A 19,392-nucleotide genomic window follows, 5' to 3' on the forward strand; every position below is an offset into this window, starting at 1 on the left:
CTGAAATAGAAGTGCCAAAAAGGGAAGTTTCTCTAACAGCCACTAGCCATTTTTCTTTGATTTGTAAAGCTATGCAGACTGTATTAGAAAGAATTTGGTTAATACCATAACAAAAAAGTTTTGTAAATTGCATGATTAGATTCAAAAGTATTTCTAAAATAACAGCATCTATGTAAAGATTTGTTATATTCTGTGTCCATAGAGCCATTGTGACTCCAGTTCCTGGAGACCTACAGAGGGAGAACACCGATGTTCAAGACGAGCATCTCAGTGATCAGGAAAATGCTCCTCCACCTCCACCGAGCCGACCCCCTGGGGAAACCGGTGTCCAGCATTCTGGAGAGACTGGAGAAGGCTGGGATGACACAGACTTTAACCGCAATAGACTCAGGATCAGCCTAACCAAGGTCTGAACCATCAGTTATAGGTTTTGGTAATGCCACAGTCCCATTAAATCGACCCCAGAATCAGACTCTAGAGGCCTTAGTTAGCATGCTAAAGGAGGTACTACAATTAGGAGACTTAAAATGTGGCTTATTTGGAAGAATTTACAGGAGGGGAAAACCTTGAAAAATAAAAATGGTAGCACAGTTTATATTTGCTAAACTGTGTCAAACCACAAGCCCTCTAGAACATTGTCCATTGGATAGACATGACCAAAGTGGAGGTTGGGCCATAACACAGCATGTCAGTACAAACACTGACTGTCAAGCAGAGTGGTGATGATTTGGGCTTTTTTTGAACTTGGTCCAAATGGGATCATACAACAGATAATGATCCCAAGCACACTAGCTTGGGATCATTATCTACAGCAGAATGACTGTGAATAATCAAGGTTAGCTCTCTCGTCTTGCCTGGAAACACCTCAGTGTTTCCCTGGATAAGCTAGAGGAGGGGGTCTGGGTTTCTCTGCTCAGATTGCTGCCCATGGGTAGCAGAAGAAAATGGATGTATGGCTGGACAATTTGAGAGACCGATTAAGCTATAGAGAAAACAATTACTTCGAGTTATTGCTGCTAAAGGTAGTTCTACCTGCTACTGAATCAGGGAGTGTACTTTTTTATAGGACTGCATGAAGTCCTGTGGAAATCTCTGAGATTTCACATGGACTTGTTTCATTAGAAACATAAGCAACATTTTTATCCAATTATTAGTTGATAAAAACAAAAAGTGGATTGCCTGAAAATATTTTTGTCATTACAGCCTTTTAGATGATTCTAAAATGTGTTAGTTGTTTAGTCTTAAGACATTTTGGTTCACATGAACCTTCTGCCAAGTCACTATCAGTGACTGCCCTTAACTCTACCCATATACTATCAGAAAATGTCATTTTTCTTTTTTCTTATTTTTTCTTCTTGCAAGTTTTGAAGTCTTGTACAAAAAAAAAAAAAGAATCACTGGTATCAAAATGTATTAGTTTTATCTCCAAAAAACGTTTCCTTTGCTTGTCTCCAAAACATCACGTTAGCTTTTAGGCTTAGGGTTGCTGTTATTTATGCTGCTGACTTAATTCCAGAAAGTTGATTCTGTTCATCTGGACGTAGCATTTTCAGTGGGAGAAACATTTTGTCACTTATCCAAACTCGCTCACCCATTTCCTTACCTGGATGATTGACCATGCATCAAGACAATGTTGACTTAAGGAAGTCGTTTTAGAGTTGCCTTCCAGAGTGTTTAAATGGTTGCTCACTTTTTTATCATTCCTCAGGGGGCTCAGGAAGAGGAAGCAATTCGAGGGGCCTGTCCAGTGTCTCCTGTACGAGGTGTAGGACCCGAGTCCCCAACAGGACAGGGTCGGTCCTTACGATATCGGCGGGTCAACAGCCCAGAATCTGATCGTCTTTCTGCAGCTGAGGGCCGGGCTGACGCCTATGGACAGAGGTGACAGTAAAGTATAGAAAACAACAAAGGTGGTTTTAGGTGAAGAGACAGCATTTCATGTTACTTTTGGTAACAAACAACAAATATGAAAACATTTTCCAGTTTAAAAAAATAAACATAAGCCAAACTCAACCTGCCTATTGAAAAATAAAATCACACCAAAGATTAGAATTAATTAATTATGAGGCCTTTGCTCTAAAAGAATTTGATCTCAACTTTTTGAATCCACATAAATCAGAAATGTACAAAAGAGGTTCAACTAGATTTGAATGACTTGGATTTGGCTCTGAGATTTTTCTTGATTTTGATTGTTGAGAATTCATTTGGATACACTCCAAAGACCGAATCTTTTTAATGTGAAACTTGGCTTCAAAGTTTCTGTTACCATGACTTGACTTGGACGTGTCTGAACTGACCGAGGTTTGTAATGGACTTCACATTCTGTATATCATATGTCTTATATGTTATGGATCAGTGCTGAACCGAGACTTAAGATTTCCTTTGAAAAATCAACTAGTCTGGGCTATATTTAAAATTGATTTCGCTTTACCCTTAAGAAGTTTAAACCTGAGCTTTAAATTGAACTGAACAATGAAACAAAAAGTTGAAAAAGTATTTTTACCAGGTTGTTAAGCTGTAGAAGAGTCATAGTCCCATATCCCTCTATTTTGTACACATTTGTTTGTGCGTCCACCAGGTCTAGGATGGACATCCTCGGTTCTCCATCTCGTCACGTCTACTCCTCCCAGCCGGCTCAGATGCTGTCTGTTGACCCCGGCTGCCGTGGAGATCGTCAGATCAGTGGCCGTCAGGAAGTGTCCGTGGCATCCGTCGACCAGGAGGCCCACAGCAACGCCTTTATTCGTTCTGTACCGCTGGCAGAGGAGGAAGACTTTGATAGCAAAGAGTGGGTGATCATTGACAAAGAGGCAGAGCTGCGAGACTTTCTTCCAACCACGTCAGGAACTACTGACGAGGAGCCTGAGGAGCTACGCCCTCTGGAGGAACAGGAGGAGAGGAGGCGACTCAGGGCTGGAGGTAGGAGATAAAAAGAAGCTTTTTAGTCATAAAACTGAAATGAACAGGATAAATATAATAAAAATGGTTGGTTCATCAGGGCAGGACACTATTTGAAATGTTTCAGTGCTAGTGTTAATCTGAAACCTTAGCTTTGGTGCCATCTTCCATAAGTTTGGTTGTTACCTAGGAGCTGATAGAATAGGAGCCCTGTTCTATTGACAAAATAGGTCTCTTTAAAAGTGGTGAATTCTAAGTGGATTGGAAGCAAGTCTCCATTTTATCAACAGTCATTAATAAAAATAATAACCTAGTGAATTATTAGGAAAACAAAAATGAAAACCAGACTAAATAAAGTGCTAAATCTATCAAATAGAGGCAGAATGAGGGAATTCAACAACTAAAACAAGTGTTTTGATGGAAATTATGAAACATCTAATTGGGTTGTTGTCTGTGACATAATACCACCCTGAAAGTCAGAGTCATTCCTTTTGGGGAAATATTGTATTACAGTTTTTCTCAAATGCTAAAACACATTTCACAAACATTTCCACCATGTTCCCCAATGTCTAAACACAACACCCTTTTCTAAAGCTACATAAACACAACCACACCTTCCCACTGCAAAACTCAAACATTCACACCAAAAGAGCAGCTTGAAGCTTTCAAAAATGTAAACACTATACACATCATTACACACTACAGCAAAACAATTGAAAACACAATGCTCAATTTGTGAGAAGGTTCTTTGTTTCATAACTGCCAATGCATATTTTTAGAAACCATACAGTAACGGATCATCGTAGATCTCTGCAGAGGATTAGGCATTTAGATTTGTGAGTTTCATATGAAGAGTATAAATCTATAGAAAATCCTGCATGTACATACACTACTGTAACACAACTCAATGCAAAAACAGAATCTATTGCACACAACAGTACTCTTGAAAACAGGGTGTGAAGTTTTTTTATTTACATTATTCACACCACACACACACCACAATCACTGTGCGGCATCATGTCGCTGAGCTGCATTGGGCCACATCACCCCATCCACATCGCAGGCTATATTGTCTCTTGCCAGGCACCGCGGGAAAAACGCCCTGGAATGGCAAATCCATCCTTGGAAGGCCTCCGCTGGGATGTCAACACAGGCCAGCTCCATTGCCCTTAGGAGGTTCTCTCTTGTGTATGGTTGTCTGTCATAAACCTTCCATCTCCACGATGAGAAGAACTCCTCTATAGGGTTCAGGAAAGGGGAGTAGGGTGGCAGACAGACATTGAAAAAGTGGTCACTGTTGGTGGTGAACCACTCTCTGATTTGGTTTGTTCTGTGGAAGCGGACATTGTCCCAAATGATCACATAAATGTGATGTGCGGGCCCAGGATGGTGTTGTTGGCGGTCCAGGAGGATGTCTTTTAGCTCCTCTAGGAAGGTGAGGAGACGTTGGGTGTTGTAAGACCCAAGGACAGCATGCCGGTGGACAAGCCCCTCTGAACCCATGGCCGCACAAAGGGTAATATTACCCCCCCGTTGGCCAGGGACCTCAGTGATGGCTCTTTGGACAATGATGTTACGGCCTCTTTGCCTTCGTTTCTGCAGGTTGAAGCCAGCCTCATCCAGGAAGAGGTACTCATGAAGTCTGGCCATCGCGTCCAACTGTAATATCCTCTGTGAAAATGTGAAAGCGTACAGGTGTTCAGAACAACAGTCAATCAGGTAGCACAGTATTGTCCAGAAGTAATGTAGGCCACTGAGCAACACAGTATGTCCACTAACTGTACTGTGAACATGGATGTATACTTACTTGCACATACTCGTAACGTAGGTCTTTGTGTCGCGCAGAGTTGCGCTCAAAGGAAACCCTATAGACCTGTTTCATCCGCGTCTTTTGGCGCCGGAGAACTCGGTCTATTGTGGCCAAGCTGACATCGTCAATGCTCTCAAAGTTGACATTATCGGCAATGACTTTGTCTCTGATCTCCCGGAGTCTGATGAGGATGTTCCCACGAACCATATCCACAATGAGGGTTTCTTGTGCCGCTGCAAATATGGCAACCCTCCCACCTCTATGTGGCATTCTTTCAACTCTAAAGAAAGAAACGTGTTGTCAATTGACGTGTTACAATACAGTCACAACTGATTTGAAACCAATAGACTACTTTCATAGGTTTGTAAAACTGTATTGTGACAAAGAAAGCAATAGAGTACAATACCTGTTGTGTTGTCTGAATGCCCTGATAATGGTGGCCACGGTGAACCTACTCAGGTTTGGACGGACTCTTAGTCCTGCTTCAGCCATTGTCATGCCATGGACAATGACATGGTCAATGACTGTTGCTCGCATCTCGTCCGTAATGATGGTGCGAGGTTGTCTTGCTCTCCCTCCTGGACCTTCTCCTTTCCCATGTTGGCCTCCTCCTCTTCCTCGTTGGCCTGCTCCTCTTCCTCCTCTCATTTGAACTCCTCTTCCTCGTTGGCCTGCTCCTCTTCCTCCTCTCATTTGAACTCCTCTTCCTCGTTGGCCTGCTCCTCTTCCTCCTCTCATTTGAACTCCTCTTCCTTGTTGGCCTGCTCCTCTTCTTCCAGGGCCAAGCGCTTTGAGGGGTCCCGAAAAGCGCTATATAAATGCAATCCATTATTATTATTAATAACTCGAAGAATCATTCGCTGTAACAAAGTTACGACTAACTGGCTACCCTTAAATTGCTCAACTGCTCGCTAATGTTATCTCTTTTTAAAGACACTGGACAGTTTTGCAGTGGTTGCACAATAAATCTCAAGTTAAATTAAATAGCTAGATGTTTTAACTAATTTTTTTTGAATACATTAAAGCATAATTATATAAACGCAAACTAGAAACTGAGACCATATGCCTTCAAAGTAAACGTTTTAAACTTAAGGCACAACTTTTACTTTGAAATTGAATGTTCTCTGTTTCTGGTTTGCATCACACTTTTTCACTACTGCTCAATGGTTCAGTGAATGTTTGCAGACAAGTTGGCATCTTGCAAACTGCAAGTGACTGTGGCAGCCTGTTAGTGACTAAAGTAAACACAAGGACGTTTTGACTGCAGAATTGTCTTTGGTTTCCTTTGCAGGAGCGGAGCCAGTAGTTCGTCCAAAGACTCACACGCGGGAGAGCAGCCGGGGGATGCTAACGCTAACAGAGGAGGAGGCATCAAGGAAAAGTGGTGGCAGCCCAGCACAGTCGCCCTGTCATTCTCTGCCATCAGGACGTCCTCGCCGGAGAGAGTCTGAGCCCACTGGACCTCAGAGACCGGTAAGAGACCCAGCCAGCCAATAACACAAGAGTTTAGTTCTTTGATGGCATGTTTGCGGACAAATGAGCGGACTTGACGACTGCAAAAGAGGTTTATTCTTTGATGTCAGTATGTGATTCTGACTGCTCAGACACTGACATATCGAGGCACAGTGCACGCTCCGGCTCATTTATCTGCCTGCCAACATACAACTTAAAAGACAAATCCAGCATGATCAGAGGTTTTGCAAATGTATATTCTTCCCTCTTTATCAGTGATGATGATTTACAATTTACTTTAAGAGTCTTTAAAATGGTGCCGATTTATAAGTTGGTTGTGCAGGAAAAAAAACACGTGTTGGAAACACTTGTTACAAGTGTAAAGGTGCCCTTAGGCATTCAATGGCCACTAAGTCAGACTGTGGTGGTGCTGAGAAACACAAACTGCTGGATAAATTAAGCAAGAAGAACTTGAAACTTGAATTTAGAAATTGGACACTAATATTTTCTGTTTGTAGACATGAAAGAGCATGTTGAGGCAGACCATTTTTGGAACATCCAGCTGTCCCATCCATCTCTATGTCCATCTGTCCATCCATCCATCAATCCATCCACCTTCTTCAAACTTATCTCAAAACCTTTATTCTTATACTGATGAGTATATTTTTTTAATCACAATTAGTTAATTCAATCAGTGTTTGCCTTACTAAAATATGATCTAAAGTTAACACACAAACAGACTAGTTAAATTAAGAAATGCCTAATCAAACAACAAGTAATCAAGACGAGGAATATGTGCTTTCCTTCTTCTTCTCTATATCCTTCATATCGTAATCATGGGACTGCTACAGACTTCAAGTGCAAAAGAACAATAATGCAGGAATCTGTCTATAGATTGCAGAGAATCAGACAGTCCACGTACTTTTTGGATAATGAGCAAAATATTTCGGGTCATGCTGGACTTGTCCTAAAAAGACCACGGTGATAAGAGGGGAACAGACACCAGACACCTGAGTTTGTTTTCAGATTCGAGGCAGCTCTGTCTTGAGCACCAGTCACATGTACAGTAGTTGTTCTGTTCAATTACCAGCATCCAAAAGATCCTCTGGCAGGTTAAATGCTGACCTTAAAGTAAAGCTGAACTCCGATAGCTTGCTCACAGCTTGTTTTTAGGCTAGATAGCTAATTGTTTTTTAGCAAATTTTAATTAGCCAATTTTTAAAATTAAATACTTGTAAGCAATTCTGAAAATACATTGCCTGGTACAGAAAAAATAAACAAAAATCACCAGACCTGGGAAATCAAAACAACAATAGTAATTTTGATAGGATTTAGCTACAGAGTGAGTCAAATTAAGACAGCTACGTTTTAAAATGCTTTACAGACAGGAGATGTCTATACCAAGTGCCTTAGTTCATTTCTTCCCACCGAATGCCAAGATTTGAAATACTCTCTCGCTTAGGCATGATACAGAAATAAGACAGACATTAAAAACCAGCAAAATATACTTTTTTCTGAATACATTATTTATTACAAACTACTAATCTTTATAAAGTGATATCTGCTATACAGAATGTATAGACAAGAGGGAAGATTTTTCATAGGTTTCAACTATTTAGATTTTTTTCTGTAGGCTAAATTCTGTTTAATAATCATATTATAGTCTCAAAACCACCACCTTTCTTTGAGTATTTTTGTCTCAGTTTTGTTGAGTGAAGTTCTAGTATTTATTTAGTCTTTTACTAATTAGTATCTGCCTGTGAGGTGCACCTGTACTAGGCAAATCAAGCTTGTTAGCATTAGCTGCTAACTGAAAAATTTACCATCTTATCCAAACATGGCCACTTGTGACAGCAGCTGAAATTCTAACATCAAAAATTCAAAATGCAGAGTTGTGTAAAGTCACAGTAGATTTGTCCATATTTTGTGCGCAATCTGTGAGACTGACTTCCATTTGGAGTCTGTCATTCTTTGCATTTTTGCATTGTTGTTCATTGGTAAACTACGGTAAAGTAACTACGGTTAAACAAACTGCAGTTTGTTTAACTAACTCTGTTTCAGATATCTAATTACTGTTGCCACAATCAGCTTCATTTTGACCCAGAATATTACTGATGGTTTGTTTTTTACAACTGCCTATGACTCGTGAAATACAGATTTAACTGTGTAGCTGTGAGACTTGTCTCTTTCTAGTCCTTGAGACAGATTGATGTCTTTTCACACAAACACACACTCACGTCTGGTGATATTGTGATTGGGGAATGTAGACAGATGGAAATTTACTCCAGAATAAAAATGGCCGATTTTCCAGAGATTGATCTCCACATTGAATACATTTTCAGCTGAAGCTGTACATCCAGTGACAAAATTCCCCACTGGAGGAAGTAAAGGTGTGAAGGTTGTTGTAGTGTTGCGTGGGTGGCATTTACTGTTATGATAGCCTAATCTTTATGTTTAGTTGCGTAACCCTATCGTTATTTCAATTGATTGTTTATTTTTCATGATCAAGCTCTTTTCCTAATCTCTGAATTCTGGCTTTGTGACATAAAGTTTGAAAAGTGTGTTTTGCAGAAGCAACCAATAATGGTGTTCTTGTCTGGTTATAGGGTGATAAAAAGAAAACACATCTTTCTTGTGCTTTCTTCATGGTGAAATGCAATAGATTTGTGAATGAAAGCTGTAATGTAGATGAATATTGTTGCAATGGTTGAGTATGTTGAATATTATTATTTCATTTTTGTGTGTTTGGTGTAGGGAAAAAAAGAAAAAATTGTGACACAAAAAAAGGCTTTTCCAAATGTAAAGCACAATCAAAATATATTTTGTCATGTTTGAGAAGTTTTTCAAAAGTCTGATCATTTTTATGTTGCACTCTGCTCACTGTAATGTCTCATAGATTGAGTCCAAAATAGTTAGCTAAGAAGCCACTAATTATAGCCGCGTGTGCTGATAGCTGATTGCAACCCGTTGCTTCACTGTTTTGTTGATGGGCAATGTAGGCTTTTCTTTGTCGTGTGAGTGTCCTGCAGAGGTGGCAAAAGTACAGACATTCTGTACTTAAGTAGAAGTACAGATACTTGAAGTAGTGATTCAAATTCTTTACTCAAGTAAAAGTGAAAAAGTACAGGCTCTGAAATGTACTCCAAGTAAGGAAGTAAAAAGTAGCTCTTTGGAGGACAACTGTGCAAAGCTAACTGAACCTTGTGCTATATTAATGTATTAATGTATTAATAAAATTATATCAGGGAATAAAGACTTTATTTCAGTCTGAATTTGAATTCAAATAATTTACTCAGCTTGAATTATTTATGTAGAATATGAGCAGAGAAAAAGACAAGCTCTATTTTCTTTCTTTTTACTCAGGAAATGAGTACAGTCAGGGGTTACAGTGGGATTCAGTGGGTGGGGGAACCCTAAAATCAGTTTTGATGGTTCAGCGTGGGGAAAAGAAGCACAGCTCACAATAATTTCTGTTGAGAGCTCCAATAGATTTTCTTAATGAAGAGACTGTGATCTGCTGAACTGCTCTTTGCAGATTTATACACTTGAATTCAACCAGATGTAAGAAGATGTTTCACGAGTGGTCCTGGCTAACGTACATTCTCTGCACTAACAGTTAGGGCTGCCACAAACGATTATTTTGATAGTTGACTAGTCACCGATTATTTTTGCGATTAGTCAACTAATCAGATCATGCATCCATTGGACGTAAAACGTACAGCTTATTGCACCAGCATGCATCTGCTCTTATATAACTATCATTATCTTACAGCTTGAAGTGTTTAAGGTTTGTGCTAACTAAAAATAAAGATAAGATGATAGTTTATTAAATTTTAATTAAATTTGCAGATTGTTGTCCAATATGAAAAAACATGAAAAAACATAATGTCGTATGTACAGACCCAATAGCTGTTTCCCAATTCCTAAGCCGCATCCTTCGAAGGACCTGGCCCTTGCGGTCTACGCAGGCCCGGGTCCTTCGAAGACCGATAAGGCTGGAGGTGCGAGGCTGTGAAATGGGATGGTTTAGCCTTCAGATTTGCGTCACCAGCTGTTTAATAAATTCAGCCATCTTCTCCTTGTTATCTAAAGTATAACAGGACATTGGAGTAAATTCTCAACCATCTCACACTTCTGTTTAAGCAGTTTTCTGTTTGACGTTTATTCAGCTGTGTGAAAACTTAAATCTCAGTCAAACCAATTTACTCAGGAACAAATAAAAAACCTTACAATAACATTTTTAAGTTGTCTAAGTGACTTATATATCATGTTTAACCTGAGTAGCGAAAGACCGCCAGGAGTCCAGTGTTCTTGCTGGCCTTGACCTCCCAGTCAGTTATCGAGCTGGTGGGTAACAGGCATCTCCGAAAACGTCAGAGCACTTTTGCAAATATGTGATGTCTTGATAAATCGAGCAGATATTTGAAGTTTACACAGCTACATTCTTGCCTGAAAATATCTTAAAAGTTGATTTTGGGACCTAGAAAGAGTAATATTAAAACTTAGTAGTGCTATAAATTCTGGGATAGTTTGGGACATGAAGGATACACCCGACCCATCCTTCATATCTGGGGAAATGAAGGACGCATTTGTCGGCTGCATTTGGAGCAGCCTTCGAATTGGGAGCAGCCTTCGTCGCCTGGCTGTGATATAATCGGCCTACAAATGCGGCCTCCAACTGGACCTTTAGCTAGCAACATGTTGTGCATCAAACTGCACACAAACAATTTGTGTGTTTGCTAATCTTTGTTGAGCTGATAGACGCGCCATATTTGAAATTACATGCCACTTAAAAAATGCTGTTCCCCTTTATGTTCTTTTGTAGTGCTAGCTAGATGCTAAAGTACAGCAACCACAACTTATGGACACCTGTATTCGTTTGAGTGTCCCCCCCCCCAAAAAAAAAAAAACCCAAACAAACAACAAGTTATAAAACAGAAAACACAACCCACTTTAACCCCTGACTATGACACACGATTGAATCTCTTTGATATCTTTATGTGCGACATTTCCTGGTGATACCCAAACAGGACTGGCTGTCATGTGTTACTGTTTAGCCTCAGATCGATTTGATTATAAGACTACTCCAGGGCAAGTATGTATATTCTTGAGAAATATATTTTCTCAATTATAATTAGATTAGCCTATACAATACCTTCTCAAATACCCTTTTAATATCAAAATACCTTCTTATACAAATGGTACTGATATTTTTATTTTAGTGGTACAGCTTGTCCTATTTGCTTAACCCAGCATGAAATTTGAAATTTGAATGAAAAGTCTAAATTTTCTTCATTTTTCTTACTAAGAATTTCATGTTGTTAAAAGCAGAAAATTGCCATGACATTCGTGCACATGACGAGTGTATGGAAACCTAAGATCCCAACGACATTATGATTATAAACTTGGCACAAAAAGTAAGGAAATGTGAGTTTGTTCTAGTATTTCTTTATCATACTGCTTCTTGGTAATCAATCCTCTACCTGTTTATTTCCCCTTTAAATGGTGCCAAGTGCGTGAGGAAAATGAAATTCGGGCTCAGCAGAGCTAAGTATGTTGGCTACACCCATGAAAAACTTGCTAAATCGTCTCTTCCAAAGAGCTTATTCTGCTATTGACTCTTGTTTTGAGGTTCTGGTACCCCAGTAACTAAGAATCTGGTGCCTGATTAGCAGTGTCTGTGAGCATGGACCCAGTGGTCCGCAGCGGTCATTGGTTTCTACCAGCTGTCTCTGTGAAGCTGTCAGCTGTCTCTACCATGCCATGTTTGATTTACTTGGATCAGGTCACATGTCATAAGGCAACTTCAAGGTGGTGTTCCACAAAACCAACCACTTTTTGGAGTGAGGCTTATTGGCATCTCCAAGTGAAAGAGCAAGTTTCATATATCAAGGGACGTCAGAGATAGGCTGCAAAATATGTGTCCCAAGAAGATGATACCACAAGAATACGGTTTTCTTACCCCGTCAGCACTTACAAACTGTAGGCTGTCTTCTATATGTTCCATACCAGAACAAACTGCACACAGCCAATCTTCAGTCCCATAGGTCAACCAGGAGGCCTGCCATGACTGTACCCATAGGGTAACAGTTTTTGGTTGAGGCAATGTGATGGTGTGGGTGGGTGTTATTGAGATGAGATTCCAGTAGCAAACCCATGTCTCCACAGTCCACCTCGTCCCTACAGTGCAGGGTTTATCAGAGACTTCTTCTTGAATTTGGGAGTGGAGAGAATTGAATGGCCTACCTGCAGTCCTGACCTTGATGCTTAGGTGTGCTGTTTGTGCCAGAATGACCAACACAACCACACTGGCTTACTTGCAACAAATGATGGTTGAAGAATTGGATACCATCCCACAACCAAGCTGGTGACCGGCATGAGGAAGAGGTGGTGCCATGCTGTTGTGGCTATGTATGGTTCTTCCACGTGCTGCTGAGGCCCCTGTTTGTTAAATGAATAAACTGCCAGTGTGTCTTGTTTCTTCAAACTTAGGCTACGTCCACACGTACCCGGGTATTTTTGAAAACACAGATTTTTCTATGCATTTGCACCTTTCGTCCACACGTAAACGGCGTGGTCACTGAAAATGGAGATTTTTTAAAACTCCGGCCAGGGTGGATATTTTTGAAAACTCAGTTTTTGCATTTACGTGTGGACGAGAAAAACTGAGAAAACGCAGAAAACACAGCGTCAAAAGTGTGCGCCTTTTTTGACATCACACTGTGCGCCACGTTATTGTTTCGGTGAAATGAATTTCTACAATACTGTTACTGTTAATTGTACTCTCTGCAGTGTTTAAATGCTTACATATACACATACAGTTACTGTCCCTCCACACATACGACTCGGTTCTGCTTCTATGCCCCATCCTTGTTTACTATTTCCCACCGAGGCTTCTAGACTTCTGATTGGCCAACATTTCTACACGGTTAGGAATATATCGCCACCTGTTGCTTTGGCATGTTCCTAGCAGCGTTTTCCTTCATTTCTGCGTTTACGTGTGGACGGGATTATTTTTTAAAACGAAAACGGAAAATCTCCGTTTTCAAAAATACCCGTGTACGTGTGGACGTAGCCTTAATCACCCAATACAATGAAACAGCACCAAACAGGACTCAATAACAGAATAAGCTGTGTGGCATTGGCAGAGGGGATTTGGCTAGTTTTCTATGGGTGCAACCCAAATACTAAACTCTGCTGCTTAACCAATGCTATCTAACAGCATAATAGTTATTGCCAGGAAGCATTGTTACAATAAAGCAATACTTGAGCAAACAAAAATTTCCTTATTTTTTATGCTAAGTTTATATATGCTAAGTTTTGACCAAGTTAAAGTAAACAAATAAAAACATAAAAACAAACAGCACTTTGTTATGGAGGACCAAACTAGGGACCAAAAAGAAATTAAACTTCATTTTAATAAATAAATAGATTAAATACATTTTAGTACATTTGTCTTGAGAATGGGGCTGGAAGAAATGTCATGGGATCATCTAATGGGTTCATTCTCTGAAAACCAAGAACTTTTCATGACACAGGATTCTTAGTTGTGTGTGTGTGTTTGTTTTTGTGTGCTTGGGAATTTCTCAAGAATAATTTCTATGGAAATGGCACTATAGAACTAGAGGAAGAGGTGGGGGGATGGGGTTGGGCGGTGGGGAGGTGAGCACAACAATTGCTTGGTTCTCCTTAGAGATAAAACTGAACTGAATTCTGCGTATGAAGAGCCGGTTATGTGGAAAACTAATGTGGAATCACTGAATTTCACATTAAGCTCACTTTGTATTTTCACATCATTTTCATTTTCCTTAGCAGGATTTTCTTCATGGATGTGATTTTCTATTAATTTAAATCTACGTTTGATTTTTTTAGTTGAATTACAAATTTGTGACCATTTGAGTTGTCCATTATTTATTTACAAATAGGTCAGGTTTGGTCCTCCATACTTGGTGGCTGCTGTTTACAGGCTGGACGTGCAACATCATCACTGAAATTTCACTTTATCTGCAGTGAAACAGGATACCTTTTAAGCCCGTGTCAGTGGAAAATTCGTATGCACAAATTAATTTTAGTGCTTTTTAGTGAGCTCTTCTTTGACTTTCCTTTGTTTTCGCGACGATTGTCATCTCTAGACTCAGAGCAAGCTTGTCTGCTGCCAACCATCGAGGACTGCCATTGTCTTTTCTGCGTCAATTCTTTTTCCCGCTCCCACATAACTACTGATGCCTTTGCCCCCAACCTATCGCTTTAAAAGTACACAGTATGTCAAGTTTGACTCATCTGAGGAGACAAAGAAAAGAGCGAGGGTGCCATTGGGACAACACAAGAAGAAATAAAGTGATGTTTCGGGGTAAGCACAGTTTAGGAATAGTCCTTTACCTCTGTTCTCTCACTGAATTTCTGTTCTTCCTCTTCCTTTTTCTTCTGTTCAAACATATTTCCTCCCTTTTTCCCTCCATTGTGTGTTTGTGTTTTGTGTGCTTGATGACTCATCTCTTTTTTGTGTTCCCTGTTTCTTTTTGTACCTCCAATGGTAATTTTTCATTCAGAAAACAAAAGCTCAAACTGACCAGACTAGTGAGATACAGTATGTGCAGCGCTTGTGCTGGTGCCTTTGTGTCCTTTTAAGTGCTTTGTCGGGGAAAGTGTCTTCATCGTCATTTTCCCAGTCTAATCCAGGATGCTAGTCTGATCCAAAAAGCTAGTCAATTGGTGTAACTGTCCAGTTAAGTTTCTAATAGCTTCTAAATAGTTTCTGATAACTGTAACTTTAGAGTGCCAGGTTTACACCAGCACTCCACCAGCTTCTCTCCCCAAGCACCTTTTCTCACAACATTTAAGCTGAGGGCTTTTGACAGAAGTGAGCATCAATCAGCTTTCTCCTGTCTAACCTGTCTAACGTCATGGAGGGGTAGGAGAAAAGGGCAGGAAGTCAAACCAATGTGGGGTTGTAGCTGTAAGAAAATCTGAAATTTATTGTTTGCTTGGTTTTTTTTTTAAATAAATAATTAATTTAAACTTTTTTAACCTCACTTCCCTCTTTCTGGTTGATCTGTTTGCAGTTGGAGGAGGACAGGCACCAACCACGGCCCAACCAACTGAGGAGGCTGGCCTCCTATGTCTTTTCTTCCTCCACCCTTGAGACAGAGCAGTATCCTCATGGAGGAGGGAACTTTATCCAGAGGAGCCGCTCAGCTGAGAGCAGCCCAGCACACGTCAACGCCACTGCTACTTCAACCCGCCGGCGGCATGCTGGCACTCTGCCGACCCCTGGCAGCCCACGGAGCAGACACTCTGTTCTGAATATGTCGAGGGCACAGCTGCAGCACGTGTTAGCTAAGCTCATGAACAAGAACAACAGCTGAGAGATGGACTCAAACACATATTAAATTAACACGTGTTAAGTAGACACATACACAATACATACATACTGTATGCAGGGTTGGTCACACCAACTTGGGGCCCGGTGCAGTTTGGCCTCTCACTTCCTTTTGTTCCACCATTTGTGTTCCACAGTCAAGATCATCTCTGGTGCATTTGCTCTGATTAAGAGCACCAACTATTAAAATACTAATTATTTTATTAGTATTTATCCATAAATCTTTAAATTTCATTGGCCCTAAATAAAATGTGTAGAATGCTTCAAAAGGCCCTTAAATTACGAAGCATCACTGGTGAGCTGGGAAGACATTTGACTTGTATCAAAACAAGCAGTATACTTATTAATACCAAAATAAAACACAGCTTTGCCTTTGTATTTGGTTCATTAGATATTTCTGGCCAGCTCTGCATATACAAATATTCTAATGAATGTACACATAGATAAATCAGATGTGATAAAAACAGCACACTAAGAGCCAGACATGGTCATGAAACAAAACAAGCCATATTACTGGCAGACAGCAGCACTGCTAAGCTGGTAAACACTTAGTATCACACACACATTCACAGTCACGTAGCTCTATCAATTGTAAGAAGAGGAACAGAAGAAAAGAAGAAAAATGCTCAAGATGGGGAATATTTTCCATGCAATAAACTCTAACAAGCTTCTACAAACCTGATGTTGCACATGCCACAGATCTGGCAGACTCATGTGAATAATGTGAAACTGAATACATCCTTCTTGCTTCTATGAAGAAGAGGAGCGTGAAACAGAGTGGGGCTGCAAACAGACTGTTAAGCTTTACAATATCTGTGCATTTATTTATTTCAATTCTTTTCTGCTAAAACGAAAGTGTGATTATCAACAAGTGCAGGTTATCCCACCAAGGTTTTGCACCAAGACTTCACAAATCTTCGCCATCACTCAACCAGTGATATAAACATCTCACTCTGCTTCTGCTTCATTAAACTCTGTGTGTGAAGAGAGAGGGGTATGTGATAAAAGTCTTTCTCAAGGTGTGAAAAGGAATTCAGCATTAACCTCTAATTACACCTACACCTGACACCAAGAAGTACGGTGTCCCTAAAAGACAAATATTTCACAAAAAATAATAGTTACTAAATAAATTGAAACTAATTAGTAAAAGAAACCAACACACACTGGCATGTCATAAATGAATTGACACCAATAACAAATTTACAAATGTATAAAATCACTTTTTATTTACATTAATTTATATTACAAATTAGCAACTACCACTACATAGTAAACAAATTTACAATAAAGACAAATTCTACCTAAGAAAATAAAAAGATTCCTTTTCAAAACAAGCAAAAATCATGAAAAAGACCAAAAAAAGGTTGTTTTTTCTTGAATGGATTTATTATTTATAGTTTATAGTCTTATTTATAGTTTTAATACGCTAAAAAGTTTATTTGAAAGAAATAATTTTCTGAACTGTTTTCTTTGAGATTAAGGGCCACCTCTTAACTGGAAAATGTATAGGGCTGAAGAAGGCTGCCAGATAGGACCTAACAAAGTTAAAGCCTGTTTTATGACATTTTTAAATTTAACTTTTGCACTTTTTTCTAATGAATTCTCATTAGTATCAGAAGACTGTAAAAGAAGTGAACTTACATTTGGAACATTTAAAAGTACATGTCAGTTTGTGAAGTGTTTGCTGGAGCTCTTGTTTGACTCTCCTTTGATACATATTTTAAGGTGATCGGGATCCATTCAAGCACACAAATGCTGACAAATTGACCTGAACAGAATGTGCTTGGATGTATTATTCCATCAAAAGAATCATGCACGTTAGTTGTACAGAATCTTGTTTTACACAACATATCTGTGATTTTCTTTTATCATTTTTCTTTTTCTGTTTAGTATAATTTAAGCACACTCACTGAGGTAGCAGATTTCCATGGAATGCATCCAGCATTGCTATTTGCATTTGTGTGCTTTTGTGGAATGAGTTTGGGGCATTCACAACAGTGCCAGTCAGTGAGCCCATTACTGAAATATTTTAACATCTATTTTTCATAACATCATGATCTTTTTGAATTCATTCAAACAGATTCATTCAAATTCTTAAATGTTTTAAATTCTACATTTAAATTTGTAAACTTGTTTGAGTTTGAGTTAAATCCAGGTCTTCCAGAGGATGCAGTCAATCCTGTTATATTTATTGTTAGTTTAAAATATATTCAAAAAGACTTATTTTATGTATTGTATGTTGGGTTTCTGTTGGAAGTACTGATGTAAATAGACACATAGATAGATATCACACCAACACTTGCACACCAACAGGTTACTTGGCAAACTGCCTGAAGGGGTATACCAGAGAGATAGAACCCTGAGAATAAACTGGATGTTCTCTACTGAACCATCCAAGGTATACTCTTAGTGACAGGGGAACAATGTGGGAGCAGCCCCACCAAGTCTGGAGACACAGCAAAACAGGAAGATCAGATGGGAGACGAATGCAACAAATAATAACAATCCTTAGTCGTTAGTGGTTCTAAGAGCAGGCCACAGCAACCTTGAACAATTTCCAGTAACTATCACAGTGGCAGACATCCAAGAAAGAGTCTCAGGCACAAAGAGCTGGACAGTATTCGGCCCTGACACTTACTGGCTGAAGAAGCTAATTGCACGCCACGAGCGCCTGGCAACACAAATTAAGTTGCTGTTTATGGATGAGACATACCCAGAATGGCTAGCCGGACAGTCCTGATGCCCAAATACGTCCAACTACCGACCAATAACCTGCCTTACGGAAACTCTTGTCAGGTATCATAGCAGCTAAGATGGACAGGCATATGGCTCAGTATATGAGCGAGGCCCAGAAAGAAATTGGAAGAAACACCACCGGTGCAGAACACCAGCTTCTGCTTGATAGAGCAGCCACTCAAGTCACTTAAGACCAGACTGACCAACCTGTGCACCGCCTATGACAATACCTGACACATGGATCCTGGAAGCCGAGAAATGTATAAGGTCAACAGGACCCTAAGAGCCTTTATCAGGAATTCAATGGGGATGTGGCAAACAACACTAGAGGACAACTTTAATCCAATTACACAAGCCACTATTAAGTGTGGTATTTTCCAAGGAGGTGCTCTGTCCCACTGTTATTCTGCATAGGTATGAAACCAGCCAGATCATTAACAAGACTGGCTTCGCATACCTACTAAAGAATCAAGCAATGTCAGCCAAATCCTGTACATGGATGGCATCAAGCCACATGCCAGGAGTGAATTAGACCTTGATTCGCTGATCCACGCCAACATCAGAATGTCATAGTCGAATGGTAGCAAAGAGAGAAAGAGTAAATGGTGAATGGACTGGTTCTTATATAGCGCTTTTCTACTCTATCTGTGCACTCAATGCGCTTTACACAACTTGCCTCATTCTGTCTAACATTCACACGGCAGGCAGCATTGCAGACATTGAGGATAGGTGCAAGTACCTTGCAATCCCACCTGCAAATAGGAACGACGAAGAGGCCCCAGGAAAGCTGCAGGCACCAAATACCTGCAGAGATTAAGAGAAGCTGAATGAGAAGAACAAGATCCAAGCAATCAATACCACCACTCTGCCAGTTGTAAAATACCCTGCTGGGATAATAAGCCATAACCATACATTGAGGGTTTCACCAGAAGTCCGGCACGCCAAGACTGTACAATAAGCAGAAGAAAGGAGACCAAGGAGTACATCAGGAAGATGGTCACAACTGAGAAATTCAATGGCTGGACAAAGCTGGACTGAGCATAGGCACTAATCATGGCAGTGCAGGAACAAGCTCTAAGATCGATAGAGGCTGAGGTCTACAACACTAGGCAAGATC

The 19,392-nt window shown here is 40.0% G+C and overlaps 1 protein-coding gene across 3 annotated transcripts in view; it reads left to right on the top strand.

Moving 5' to 3' along the window:
* Window positions 1-19,392, top strand: part of ttbk1a (tau tubulin kinase 1a) — a 57,891-nt gene that overhangs the window by 27,588 nt on the left and 10,911 nt on the right. For all 3 annotated transcript variants that reach the window (XM_084932320.1, XM_084932318.1, XM_084932319.1), the window contains 4 exons: window positions 203-407; window positions 1,709-1,881; window positions 2,579-2,919; window positions 6,000-6,181. In XM_084932320.1, the coding sequence (XP_084788446.1) occupies window positions 203-407; window positions 1,709-1,881; window positions 2,579-2,919; window positions 6,000-6,181 (901 nt within the window). The remainder of the gene's footprint in view (window positions 1-202; window positions 408-1,708; window positions 1,882-2,578; window positions 2,920-5,999; window positions 6,182-19,392) is intronic.

This window comes from Perissodus microlepis, chromosome 6, assembly GCF_051167445.1.
Source record: "Perissodus microlepis isolate ML-2025 ecotype Zambia chromosome 6, ASM5116744v1, whole genome shotgun sequence".
In the NCBI taxonomy this organism is placed as follows: domain Eukaryota; kingdom Metazoa; phylum Chordata; class Actinopteri; order Cichliformes; family Cichlidae; genus Perissodus; species Perissodus microlepis.